General features: G+C 53.5%; 1 protein-coding gene across 1 annotated transcript; it reads left to right on the top strand.

The window, feature by feature from the left end:
- The first annotated feature begins 6,143 nt into the window (after window positions 1-6,143).
- On the top strand, window positions 6,144-11,947 carry CALB2 (calbindin 2). Its single transcript, XM_057415167.1, has 11 exons — window positions 6,144-6,266; window positions 8,499-8,575; window positions 8,768-8,857; window positions 8,990-9,070; window positions 9,878-9,934; window positions 10,039-10,116; window positions 10,257-10,312; window positions 10,787-10,826; window positions 10,954-11,007; window positions 11,213-11,284; window positions 11,724-11,947. Exons 1-11 carry the CDS (start codon window positions 6,176-6,178, stop codon window positions 11,838-11,840), a joined length of 813 nt encoding a protein of 270 aa, XP_057271150.1. The 5' UTR covers window positions 6,144-6,175; the 3' UTR covers window positions 11,841-11,947.
- The last annotated feature ends 988 nt before the right edge of the window (window positions 11,948-12,935 follow it).

The raw sequence follows: 12,935 nt of genomic DNA, 5'->3' as shown, positions 1-12,935 counted from the left end.
GACAGAGCCTGCTGCCAGCATCCCCTCACACCTCTCTGCTCTATTTTGGGCCTTGTTGCCCCTTTTTAAAGGGGGTGAAAGCAGCATGACTTATCCATGCACCATATAAAATTAGCCAAGCTGGAAAGAGGATCCAGGTCCAGCTTGGCCTGGTTTTGTTCCTTCTGTTTCTGACTGACTTGGAGACCAGCAGCTTGGACCGCTTGCACTGGGTACCGGTTACATTTTGGTGTCTCAAAGAAGAGATCAGTTTGATCCAGTGTTTCACCCCAGCTTTGCCCTGCTGCAGTACCTGAAGCACCAGATTTGTGTTGGAACACCAATTGTTTATGGGGTTTAGTGATGTGAGATTACAGTGGGGATTATTTTGGAACAGGTATGATACCTTTCTGACTATCCCACTCCCCTTACGTGGAGAAGTTGAGCCTAGCAGAGAGTAAAAGAAAAGCAGGAGAGGCCACCATGATCTTTTTTACCAGTGTGGTGGTGGTCTATCAAGGAAAGGTGAATAGCACCAGGACGGTGTGTTATACATTGTTGCCCAAAGGTCAAGCTGAGCTGTGGATGCAGCTGGATGTAAAACAGCAACTATAATTATTAGGTAACCTTTTCCCCTTCATTTATCTTGGAGCTCTCTGTAAAGCCCATCACTGTCATAGTTAAATGTTTTCAGCTGACACAGTGGTCTGAACTGAAGACACCTAACTGGTCATGGGAGCTCCAGTCTGCCTTCCTAAATTTAGCTGATCAGTTGTTTACCACCGATACTTTGCTCTCCATCGCAGCCTTCAGACTTCTGTGACATTTCTTTAGGACATTGTGGCCTGGTGAGTTTTTATTCCAGATGGGTATTTGCTTGAAGCCCTTATGCTGCAATTAGTAGCGTGAGCTGTTGTATTAACAATGCAGATGTTGCCTCCAGGAGGAATAGAGTTGTGCTATGCATGTTTTTTCTTAAATGGTAGCACCTCAGGTACAGGAGAAACCTTGGATTGGCCACTCTATTCCCTTCTCTCCTGGGCAGGGCTACCTGTGCTCAGACCCAACAAGAATCTGCCCAGACTAGTCTTGAGGACTTGTGAAGGGGAAGTGTTCCTTGCCTGTGCTCTACTCACTAGCCAAGTAGCTTGATCAGCAGCTCCTAGCACTTGGAGGAACCCTCTGACACAGCAACTCTTCCTATTTGGTGGGTTTGACTGTCAAGGCAGTCTCAGGGCCCAGACCTTTGGTGGTAGTATGTGAAGGGAAAGAAAGTCCACCTCCTTTTTCCATGAAGCTTTTCAGATCTATCAGCTCTGAAGTGCTCCTCAATAGTGGCTGTGAAAGCAGTGAAATATGAAAAATGGCAGATGTGCAGAGCAAGAAGGAACCACTTCTACCTGCTCCCTTTTCAGACTTGTTCCCAGTATGGACTTGTTACAGAATAGAGAGAGAGCAAGTAATTTCCTGTTCCTAGAAAATGGTGCTTCATATTCATTTAATACTTGGTAGATACAGAGTCTCTGAAGGCTGAGTGGAAAGCAGCTGTGCAGCTAGAGAGCAGGCAGAGTAGCTGAGGCTGGGATTTGAGCAGCCTCCATTCATTACCCAGTCAGGCTGGACTGCAATGTGAAGGGAAGCATCCAAAACATCTGCTTTTGCACTGATGAGGAGCTCAGCACCTGCTTTTGGTCTGCTGGATCTGCTCCAGCTGTGCCAGAGGCAGTGTGGAACCCATACCATACAACTTAAATACAGCTGAAAACTTGACCTGAACATTGCCCTGTGATGAAATCTTTGGCAAATTGTGTCTGGTTTAAAAACTATTTTGTAAATAGCATTTCAACTCTTAAACACTTAAGGGCTCTTCTTTCTGCTGTGCAAGAGCAACTTGTACAGTTCAAACTCTGCATGAACATCTTGATTTTATCCCTATAAATGAAATGGAAGATGCCCTGGGCACTTTGGAAGGCGTCTTGCCATGGTTTAGGGGGAGAGAGGGGTCATCTGGCTTTGGAGATACTCCTAATCCAACTGTTAGTTGTTTTTTACTGCTAATGCGTTTCAAATGCTGACATACAGTGATGCCAGGGAGAAGGAGAAACTGGGAGGAAATAAAACCTGCTGTGCTCCTGAAACTGTTTTTGTTTGCTATGCCAATACCTTGGAAGGAAGGATTTCCTTGGCTATACACCTGTATCCACACACCACCCTCACCCGCCCCCCCCCCCCCCCCCCCCCCCATGCAGAAAGGCAGCCCTGAGAGACTAGGGCTCAAAGTTCAGCATCAGCAGGACCAGCATTTCCCTAGTGCTTTGCACAGGTATTTCTTACTGATCCCACTAAGCCAAGGAGCTCTTGGAAAAAAAAAACCTGGAGGACCAAAGGATTACAACTAATTCTTTAGCAGCTGAAAGGTGCGATGGGCTGTGGCAGTGCCAGTGCAGCCGGTCATCTGTGCTGGAGGCAGGACACAGTTTCTTTGGTGCTGTGCCTTTTATTTAGTGTTCTTGCTGCTTTCTGACAGCATCCGTGGCTGAAATTAGTAGATTTTGAGACAACCTCAGGTTTTTTTTCATTCCTGTATTCTGTGACATTTATCTACTGCTGAAATTCAAGTTGTTGTGGTCATAGGAGTAAGTTGGAAGATTCAAACAAAGCTAAAAAAAAGTGGAAAGTGCAGAAAGAATCCCAAATTACATGACTGATCCTGGTACTGTGGGTACCAATAAGCTCAGGTGCTGCCTGCTTAGTGAATGCCAACACTGTAGGCACTCCCTTGATGCCATACCCATGGCAGGGGGATCCGTGAAAGCCTTGTTGAGTGTGATCAGAGCTGGCACAGCTCCACCTTCTCTCTCTCTCTCGCAGCCATGGTTCTATGAGCCACCCCTTTCCTTTTCCTTGCTCATCAACCCACAGAAAATTTCTCAGGTCATGGGGTCCTGCTGCTTCCAGTCCCTGGAGAAGATGGAGATGTTCTAGTGATGCCCTTGTCTGTGATTCACATAAAAGGATGATGGCAAGAGGAAAAACATCTGATCCAACCCTTGGCTGGACGATATCATAAAATCACCAAATAAATGAGGTTGGAGAAGACCTTTAAGATCACCAAGTCGAACCATTCCCCAGCACTGCCAAGGCCACCACTAAGCCATGTCACAAAGGGCCTCATCTGCATGGTTTGTAAGCACTTCCAGGGAAGGTGACTCCACCACTGCCCTGTGCAGCCTGTTGCGATGCCTGAACACCCTTACGGGAGAAATTGTTCCTTGTCTCCAGTCTAAACCTCCCCTGGTGCAACTTGAGGCTGTTTCCTTTTGTCCTACCCCTTGTTACGTCAGAGAAGAGACTGACCCCCACCTCATTACAGCCTCCTTTCAGGCAGTTGTACAGAGCTATAAGGTCCCCCCTAAGCCTTCTCCAGACTAAATCCCCCCAGGTCCCTCATCCATGTGTTTTTAAGCAAAAATCTGCTGTTATCTGAGAAACAACCCTGCAATCTCCCTAGAAGGTGTGACTGTGAGATCCATCCCATTTCCTTTGCACTCATTTCTACATAAAGGCAAAAGAGAAAGCTTTTAAAAATGGTGTTATATTTCTCACCTCAGCAACTGAACATATGCTAAGCTTCAAGTAACCAAAATTTCCTTAGAGGTTTCTCTTTACTGAAAACCTGCAGTTGAATCAAGGAGTTTTTCCTATGGTGGTGAGATGTTTTGGGTTTGTGGTTATTTTTTGTTCTTTTCAAAAGCTTAAGATTTTCACTGCTGGTATTTCATATGCTGGAAAGAATTAAGCTCCTCCCTGCCATGCTGAATAGGCAGGGCAAGGGGGAGCAATGCAGGGCACAGCAGTGAGATGGTCTCGGTTTGTTCCCGAATTAAAGCCTGACACTGAAAGCAGTGAAATAGTCTATTCTTTCCAATATCTGATGGCACTTGCAGCTAGGAGCTGGTTTAAGAGCCAGGACACAGGTGAAGGCCAGATGAAACCATCCAGCCTGTTCTTCAGCAGAGGGAACATCCCCTCCTGCCCCTGGCTATGCCTGGACACCCATGCAGGGAGATGGCAGGCTTCTAGGTGCCAAATTGAAGCAACTTCGGGTCTTCATCAGCAGAATTGGGTGTCCTGGAGCAGCGTGATTGTGATGGGCTGTTGATCCAGACAGACCCCTGCTGTGGGTTGGGGCTCTGCTCCCTGCAGACTGGGTGATGGACCAGTAATGGGGACCCCTCTGCCCCTTCTCTCCCCTGCCCAAGCACAACTGGGGAGATGTCCTTAAACCCTGCAGTAGCAGTGAGTGTCTACCCTCAGCTCCAGGAAAACTTTGCTCTGGAGGGAGTGGGACAGCAAAGAAATGGGTTCTGCTGGGGAAAATCATGCTCCAATAATAAGAAAAAGAAGATCTGGGGGCTCATCTCCATGCCAGACTTCAGTAAATGTCAGCTGAATGTCTAGTACACCCTTTGAGCGTCCCTGTGTGTGCTTGAAGGCTGTGCTGTGCAGGAAGAAGGAGCCATCCCATTGCTCTTTGTCCCAGCATAGCTCTCCTCCCATACCCAGAATCAGGCATCCTGCCCTGCTGCAGCTTCCTATGGTGTTAGACTGAGGCTTGGGGCCACCTCCGTGGCAGTAAGCCCTTCCACTCTCCAAGCCTGCTCCCTCTGACACTAAGGGGGCACCGAGCACCCCTTTTTCTCCCAGCCAAGAGGCACCAGCGCTGGTACTACAGCAGCTGCCTGCTGCCAATTACATACCTGCATCCAATTACACCCCTGAAGCACATTGCCAGAGCCTTCACACTGGATCTGGATTTATCAGTTCCACACACGCTCATCCCGCCCCGCCCCCCCCAGTCATGGCAATGCTTGCCTTGGGCAGGCTGCACTGGAGCCGGTGACAAACCTCAAATGTGGCTGTTTGCTTGGGCCTGGAAATTTCCCTGCCATCTGGGAAAACTTGGGAAAAGAAATTCCCCCAATGAACTGGGAGCCAGGGTGAGAAATGTCCCTTTTTTGGGCTGAGCATTGCTCCCATCCCTCCAAGGAGACACCCTCCAATAGAAATGGCAAAACCTTGATCTGAGTGCTCCTTGGGTTTTCCTCCAAACGACGGGGGAATGTCCTGGGGGTGGTGTCCTAGTTCTGTGTCCTTGCCCCAGCCATGGGTTGGGGTTGACAGCCCTGCTGTGGCCATCGCATGGCCCCTTGGTGGCACTGCCTCTGACCGGCTCATCCTGCTGGGACCAGCAGATCATGGTCTATGAAGCTGCAGTCAGAAGTCCAGGGGGACAGTGACAAGGCACACAAATGCAGTGACGCAGGGCACAAATGTGGTGGCAGGGGTAGGGCTGGATGATGTGCGTGAGGACTGGGTGATACGGGCAGGGCTGGTGGTTTAGGAAGGGATGCAGGGACTTGGGAAAGAGATGGAGTGACAGGCACCAGCAGGAGGCAGCAGGGTAGGGTGACAAGGCAGGGCTAGGTGTCAATAGAGGGGTAGGTGACATCGAGCAGAGCAGGTGACATAGGACAGGGGTAGGTGAGAAGGCAGGGCAGGGAGCCGGCTGCTAACACTGTGAACTGTGCTGTCCCGGTGTCCCGATACCCGCCCCCGTGGTGGTGCCGGTGTTCCGGTCCCGTCTACCCCGCGAGGTTCTGTTGTCCCACTGTCCCGGTGTTTGTCGTCCCTCCGCGCCGCGGTGCTGATGTTCGGTGTCTGGGTGTCCCGGCGCCCCAGTGTCCTGTCAAGTCCCCCCTCACCGTCCCGGTGTCCTCGTCTCGGTCCCCCTTCCCTCCCCTCTGTCCTGGTTTCCGGGTATTCCTGTGTCCCGCTGTCCCGGTAAGTCCCGGTACGTCGCGGTCCCCCTCCCCACTGTCTCTCTGTTCCGGCGTACCGGTCCCCCCGCGCTGTCCCGCTGTCTCTGTTTAGGTCCTGTTGTCCCCCTCCCCTCGCCGCTGTCTTGGTGTGTCCCGGTGTGTTCCCGGTCCTCTCTCCCCTCCTCTTCTGTCCCGGAGCGCCCCGGTGTGTCCCTTCCCATCCCGCTGTCCCGCTCCCCCCCAACCCTGTCCCCCTGCCCTTCCGCTGTCCCGGCTCAGCGCGCCCCCTGGCGGTGGTGGGCGGCGGCGGCGGTTATAAAAGGCGGAGGCGGGCAGGGGCGGCTGCGGCGGCAGCGGCGCGGCGGCAGCGGGAGATGGCCGGCCCGCAGCAGGCCCTGCACCTCCACCTGGCCGAGCTCACCGCGTCCCAGTTCCTCGACGTCTGGCGACACTTCGACGCAGACGGTCAGTCCCGGGGCGCGGGGGAACCGCCGTTACCCGCCCCGGCCCGGAGAGCACCGGGCTGAGCATCCCCCTTAGCGCGGGCGCGGGCCGACACGATGTGTAGTCCCAGGTTACCCCGTCGGGGGTAGTTCAGAGGGGCAGAGCCCGCGGAGCCTCCGGGAGCAGCCACGTCGAGGGGAGCTCCGGGATCGGGGAGGCTATCGGCATCCCCCGGGACCGCCCCGTCGGGGAGGGATGCAGAGCTCCGGCACCGGGCCCTGCGAGAGGCCCCCGCCCGTGGGCCCCTGAGCCCGGGGGTGCCACAGGTCCGTCGCACATCCCCCAAGAGCCGGGGTTCGCTCGGGGTTGGTGTCACCTCTGCGTGCTGGTCGGGGGGTTCTGCCCTTCCAGGGGTGCCCCCCCCTGCTTCCGCGGAGCCCTGTCCTTGGCACCTGGGGTGCCTGGAGGTGGGGGTGGGGGTAGGGAATAACAGCGCGGCTACCATCGTGGTCCTGGCCCCCTCCCCTGTCCTGAAGGATGGGAGTGACAGAGGGTCTGGGTGAGGAGCGGCCACCCCATGGCTGGAGAGCACCGTCCCCCTCATCCAGCTCCACAAAACCTCTTCCCGGGGAGGCTGTGGCAGCGGCCATATCCCCAGGGGGGATGTCACCTCCCCAGGGAGTCGCAGCTGGGCATGCCACCTCCCGGTTCCCATTGCTGCCAGCCCCCAAAAGAGGGGGAGGGGGGCAGAAATACCAAAAGCAGCATCGTTTTGGTGGGAAATTAGTTTATTCCAGTGCTCTGGTGCCATGAAGGAGACTTATCCCGCTGGGACGAACAGCCCAGGGGAAAGCTCCTTCCCCATGTCCTTATCCCTGGGGAGGGTTTGGGTACCAAAATCCTCCTGGGAACTGCATCACGCAGCACCCCTGGCTGTGCTGCTGGAGCCAAAGCTCATCCTGTGTTCAATGCCCTTCCGGCCGCCCTGTCGGGTCCCTCCTGCAGCCTCGGGGACCTGGGCATGGCTGTCCCTGTCACCGCTGGAGCTAGCACTGCAGCAGGTTAGGGCTTAAGGATGGTGGGACGGTGGCAGCCAGTGGGAATCGGCAGCTCCTGGAGTATGTGTCCGGCTGCCTTCCTGCAGCGTGTCCCTCAGAGGTGCTCTGTCATCTCCAAAACAGAGGCAGGCATGGACCCAGCTTGGCATGTGTCCCACGGCAAGGCGGGTGCGTAGGTGAGGGGGGTCTCGGGAGCCACAGGAGATGGTGGTCTTGGTGAGGGTGATGCTCTGCAACACCGGGTGGGAGCTCCAGCAGCCCAAGCTGCTTTCCTCTGCCAATGGGAAGGGGATGATAGAGGGACCTGGTGTTCATTCCCCTGCTGAAGGGGCTCTCACTCAAACACTTCCCTGTACTTAAGCTCCGATAGGGCTTTCACTTCCTTCCTGTAAGGCTCCAGAAGTGTCCCCTTGGGTGCCTTTGCTGGCAGGGAGTCTCCACAGTGCAGCTGCATGGACCAGACATAGCTCTCCAGAGAGGATTTTCCATGCACCCTGCCACTCCACAGACATGGGTCAGACCTGTCCAAGCTGCTGCTTGGAGGAAATCCAGCTGCCTGCCGTGGCTTTTCTTGATGTTATCCTTCTTCCCAGCACTGAACTGAAAGGAGCTTGTGACTCTCCCACACCTGCAGAAGCAAAGCAGAAAGCCGAGCCCCACTGCAGTTCACACCAGCACCCAGCATTGCCCGAGCCCCTCATCCTCTCCTGGGAGGGATGTTGCTTATTTGTCAGGATGCAGTCATCAAGAGGAAGGTGTCCTGGGACTTCCCGAGGCGCTTCCAGATGGGATGTGGATGGGTTGGTCCTAGACACTGCATTGCAGAGGGAAGAAGGGTGCTGGGGAGCCTGAGGGTGTTGATGCTCAAGGTGAATGAAGAGATTTAGTTAAACCACATGGTTAAAGCAGCAGATGCAGAAAACACACCGAACACTGGGATGGAGATGGGAACAGGGACAAAGTCCCCTGTGCCCTTCAACTGGGTGTGGGGAACATGTCAAGAGCTGTGTCCCCTCGAATGGGGCTCTCTGCAAATTCAGCCACCACCATGTTTCTACCACACTAGGCACTAGCTTCTTTGCTGCCTCAATCACCGTGAAGCCATGTCCCCTTGCAGAGGGGAAGAAGCGCTGCATCCTCCTGAAACATCCTTCTGACACCAGAGGAATATTACTGTATTCTTTTCCTTCCCCAGGAAATGGCTACATTGAAGGCAAAGAACTGGAAAACTTCTTCCAGGAGCTGGAAAGCGCAAGGAAGGGGGCGGGAGTGGTAAGGGCCTCTCCTGGTTTTGCTTTCTCCCTCCCCTGTTCCCTCTTCCCTGAAGGTTCAGGCTCCCATCAGTCCCATCTACTCTGGGAACGGCACCTAGGAGAGGGATCGGGGCCCCTCCAGGAGGAAATAGGGGCAAACACCAGCATAGGGAGGGGGATAAATGCTCCCATCTCTGCTCCTTGCTGTCAGGACTCAAAGAACGACAACTTGAGTGACAAGATGAAGGAGTTCATGCACAAGTACGACAGAAATGCTGATGGCAAAATTGAGATGGCAGAGGTGAGGGGAGCTGGTCTCATGACCCATGGGGTGCTTGTGTCCCCTCCCCCCCCGATGCTTGTACCCCCCCAGATGCTTTTATCCCCCCCCCAGTGCTCGTATCTCCTGTGATGATGCTCGTGTTCACTGCAGCTGGCCCAGATCCTGCCCACGGAGGAAAATTTCCTGCTGTGTTTCCGCCAACATGTGGGCTCCAGCTTGGAGTTCATGGAGGTGAGCAGGGCAGGCTGTGCCAGGGTTCACTGTGGGATCCACTTCCCTGATGCAACTGGGAGCAGGTATTGCCCAAACCTCTCCCAGTCTACCCCAGAATCTTGGCTTTAAGTCAGCACTGGGAGGTGGTGCTGGTTTGAGGAGCGTGGTGAGTTTTCCCTGTCCTCATCGTCCCGTCAGCACTCCTCAGGGCACCTGGGACCTCATCCCAGTCTTCAGGAGGGGTGACCTGCAAGGATTTGGAGCTGTTTCTTTAAACTTCCAATCTGGGGTGGTTGGTCCTTAGCACCCAAGGGATGTGCTGAAGCAGACAACACTGCTCTGGGCCACCCCAAAACCTCACTCTGCCCTTACATGGGGTAATCCCATCTGCAGGGTGGGAGAGAAGTTGCCCATGGTGACTGAAATGTGGCTGGGGTTTGGAGTGGGATGAGCAGCATCCCAGGAGGCGAGAGCTTGTGCTTGGAAAATGAAACCAGGGTGGAGGTGATGGCTAAAAGAGGAGCACCCAATGGCATGGAGGGAGTTAAGTGGGTGCTATTGTTTAATTGGGGGCTGCAATTAAATATTAAAGACTGGTCTTCCATGCTGGGGTGAGGATAATAGCACTTGAACTCTTGGCATGGCTGTGGACAAAAGTATCCAGCTCCGATGTGGCACTGGTGAGACCACCACCAGCCAAGAGCTGACTCCAGCTCTGCCCGGGTGGTGAGAGAAGCTCCAAGTGGGGCTTAGCGGGGTTCGCATGTGTTGGTGGGGAACATGGGACACAAGCCCACACCAGCATTGGAGATGGTTCCTTCACAGGCTTGGCGCAGGTACGACACAGACCGCAGCGGCTACATCGAAGCCAATGAGCTCAAGGTGGGCTATGGGCAGGAGGTGGGCTGAGCTGGGTCCCTTGTGGTGGGATATCACTGCTGGGACCACTGGGGATGGGGACAGCCAGCACAGCCCTCTCCCTTCAGAGCTTCCTGTCAGACCTGCTGAAGAAGGCAAATTGCCCCTGTGACGAGCCCAAGCTGCAGGAGTACACACAGACCATTGTAAGTGGGACCTCATCCCAGGGGACCACAGCTCTCCTGACACAGGGTGGGTGCCCCCCAGGGGTCTTGGCACCACACAATGTGTGGGGTGAAGGGGAGGAGGAGGCAATGGTGACCAGATGCTGCTTGTGTCCCGGCAGCTGCGGATGTTTGACATGAATGGCGACGGGAAGCTGGGCCTCTCGGAGATGTCACGGTAAGGTCATGGGTGACAAAAAGGAAGTGGTGGTGAAGAAAAGACACCCTGAAACACTCACAGTGGGAGCTCCAGCTTCCGAGGAGAACAGTTTTCCTCTTTAATTTGCTCATGTTTTGGAGTGAAGAGTCATGGAACACTAGAACAGTTTGGGTTGGAATGGACCTTCAAAGCTCATCTAGTCCAACCTCCTGCAGGAAGCAGGGACACATTCAACAACTAGACCAAGCTGCCCAGAGCTACGTCCAGCCTGGCCTGGGATGTCTCCAGGGATGAGGCATCCACCACCTCTCTGGGCAACCTGGGCCAGTGTTTTATCACCTGCAATGCACAAAATTTCTTCCTCACATCCAGCATGAATCTCCCTCTTTTAATTTAAAACCATCATCCCTCAACCTATCCAAAACACATTTGGGTTTTAAAAGTCTTTTCCTGGCTGCTTCCTGCTTATCCCTGAACCCTCTTGTCTTTCAGACTTCTGCCTGTGCAAGAAAACTTCCTTCTGAAGTTTCAGGTAAAATAAAATTAATAAAAATATAATATTAATGACATTAATTATAGTAATAATAATAAATTAAATCCTGTTCCCTGCTTGCACCTCATCCCTCCCTCATGCCCTGGTGTCCCATGCTGCTTCCCAGGGGGTGAAGCTGTCCTCGGAGGAGTTCAATGCCATCTTTGCCTTCTATGACAAGGTAGGGGGCTGGATCCCAGGAAACTGCCCCAAATAAATACAACTTGGGGAAAAAAAACATGTGTTTTCAGTTGGGTCAATTCCCTGCTTCGATGTGGGGTGTGAGTGCTGGTTAATGGTCTGGGGGTGAACCCTGCACCCATGCCCAGGGTGGTGGGGCTTGCTCGTGTCCTTCTCCCTCCTGATGTCCCTCCCTCCTTATCCAGGATGGAAGTGGCTTCATTGATGAGAACGAGCTGGATGCACTTTTGAAAGACCTGTATGAGAAGAATAAGAAAGTAAGTGGAGGACAGAGCCCAGGTGGCCCCCCCTCCCCCCACCCATGCTCCCCAGTACATCTTCTTCCAGCAGCATTTGGAGAGGTTTAGACTGGAGATTAGGAACAATTTCTTCCCCAAAGGGTGTTCAAGCATTGGAACAGGCTGCCCAGGGCAGTGGTGGAGTCACCATCCCTGGAAGCGGTCACAAACTGTGTAGACGAGGTCCTCAGCGGCATGGTTTAGTGGTGGCCTTGGCAGTGCTGGGGAACAGTTGGACTTGAAGATCTTAAAGGTCTTTTCCAACCTGGCTGATTTTATGGTTTTATTATCTCCCACCTGCTGTATCCACACTGCCCAGTGACCAGGAGAGATGCTTGGTGATCACAAGCTGGGGGTGCTCCCCAGGGAGAAACAGGGTCCCCAGCTCCCACCACCTCCCTCCTCTCCTCCTCTGCAGGAGATGAGCATCCAGCATCTCACCAACTACAGGAAGAGCATCATGAACCTGTCTGACGCCGGAAAGCTCTACCGCAAGGAACTGGAGATTGTGCTTTGCAGCGAGCCCCCTGTGTAGGACCATGTAGAAACATCCCACCCCATCCCACCCTACCCCACATGCCTCCTCCTCCCCACAACCAAGCACAACAGGGGAACACCCATCACTGCAGCGCTCCCTCAGCAGCTCTTGAGGTTGTTGTAGGTCACTAAAGCCCTAATTCTGGGGGGAAACTTAATTTCATCCCATTATCCTAGTTGGCATCATGATCTATATTATTTTGGGGGATTGTTTTCATTGTTTTGGTCTTTTGTTGGTTTTCTCTGGTTGACCAAAGAGAGTTTACAAATAAAGTTAAGTACTGGTACAGCAAAGCCTTCTCCTGCTGCAGCAATGGGGCTGGGGGGAACAGGAGAGGTGGGTCCTGTACCCTGACCCCCTACCTGGATGATGGGTGGGAGAGTCCACAAGGCTTGTGGCCCCTCCCAGTATGGCCCAGTGTCGTGGTTTAAACCCAGTCAGGTAACTTGTTCGCTCACTCCCCCCCTTCTTTCCCTCCCCCTACTCCCGGAGGGATGGAGAGGAGAATCAAAAAGAATGCAACTCCCACAGGTTGAGATAAAAACAGTTTAGTAACTAAGGTATAACACAGATCACTACTGCTACCACCAATGATAATAATGATAAAGGAAATAACAAGGGAAGAGAATACAACACCTCACCACCAACCAACCAATAACTCGCCCCCCAGCCCAACCAAGCACCAACCGATACCTCCTCCAACCCTGCAGTCCCCCAGCCCTTTCGGCTAACTCCCAGTTACATCCTGGGCATGACGTGCTGTGGTACGGAATACCTCTTTGGTCAGTTTGGGTCAGGTGTCCTGTCTCTGCTTCCTCCCGGCTTCCCCTCCTCCCTGGCAGAGCATGAGGCTCACAAAGTCCTTGGCCAAACCAAAACATCCTTGTTATCAGCTCTGTTCCCAGGCCGAAAGTCAAAACACTGCACTGCACCAGCTACCAAGAAGGAGAAACATGACTGCTACTGCTGAACCCAGGACACCCAGTTAAGCCCTGTACAGCCCAGGATAGTGCAGTGCAGTCCTATATGGTGCGGTGCAATCCTGTATGGCCATGTATTACCCAGTACAACTCTATAACAGTGCAGGATAAC

This window comes from Pezoporus wallicus, unplaced genomic scaffold (assembly GCF_028554395.1).
Source record: "Pezoporus wallicus isolate ANWC-B61680 ecotype Strahan unplaced genomic scaffold, APGP_CSIRO_Pwel_v1 contig_7896, whole genome shotgun sequence".
In the NCBI taxonomy this organism is placed as follows: domain Eukaryota; kingdom Metazoa; phylum Chordata; class Aves; order Psittaciformes; family Psittacidae; genus Pezoporus; species Pezoporus wallicus.
Note: the sequence above shows the minus strand (reverse complement) of the source record. Positions and strands in the feature narration are given on the sequence as shown.

Excerpts from the sequence above, each read along its gene's own strand:
- CALB2 (XM_057415167.1), top strand. The coding sequence starts at position 6,176 with ATGGCCGGCCCGCAGCAGGCCCTGCACCTCCACCTGGCCGAGCTCACC. Across the intron at positions 8,858-8,989 it reads GCAAAATTGAGATGGCAGAG|CTGGCCCAGATCCTGCCCAC; the intron begins GTGAGGGGAGCT and ends TGTTCACTGCAG. Across the intron at positions 11,285-11,723 it reads TGTATGAGAAGAATAAGAAA|GAGATGAGCATCCAGCATCT; the intron begins GTAAGTGGAGGA and ends CCTCCTCTGCAG.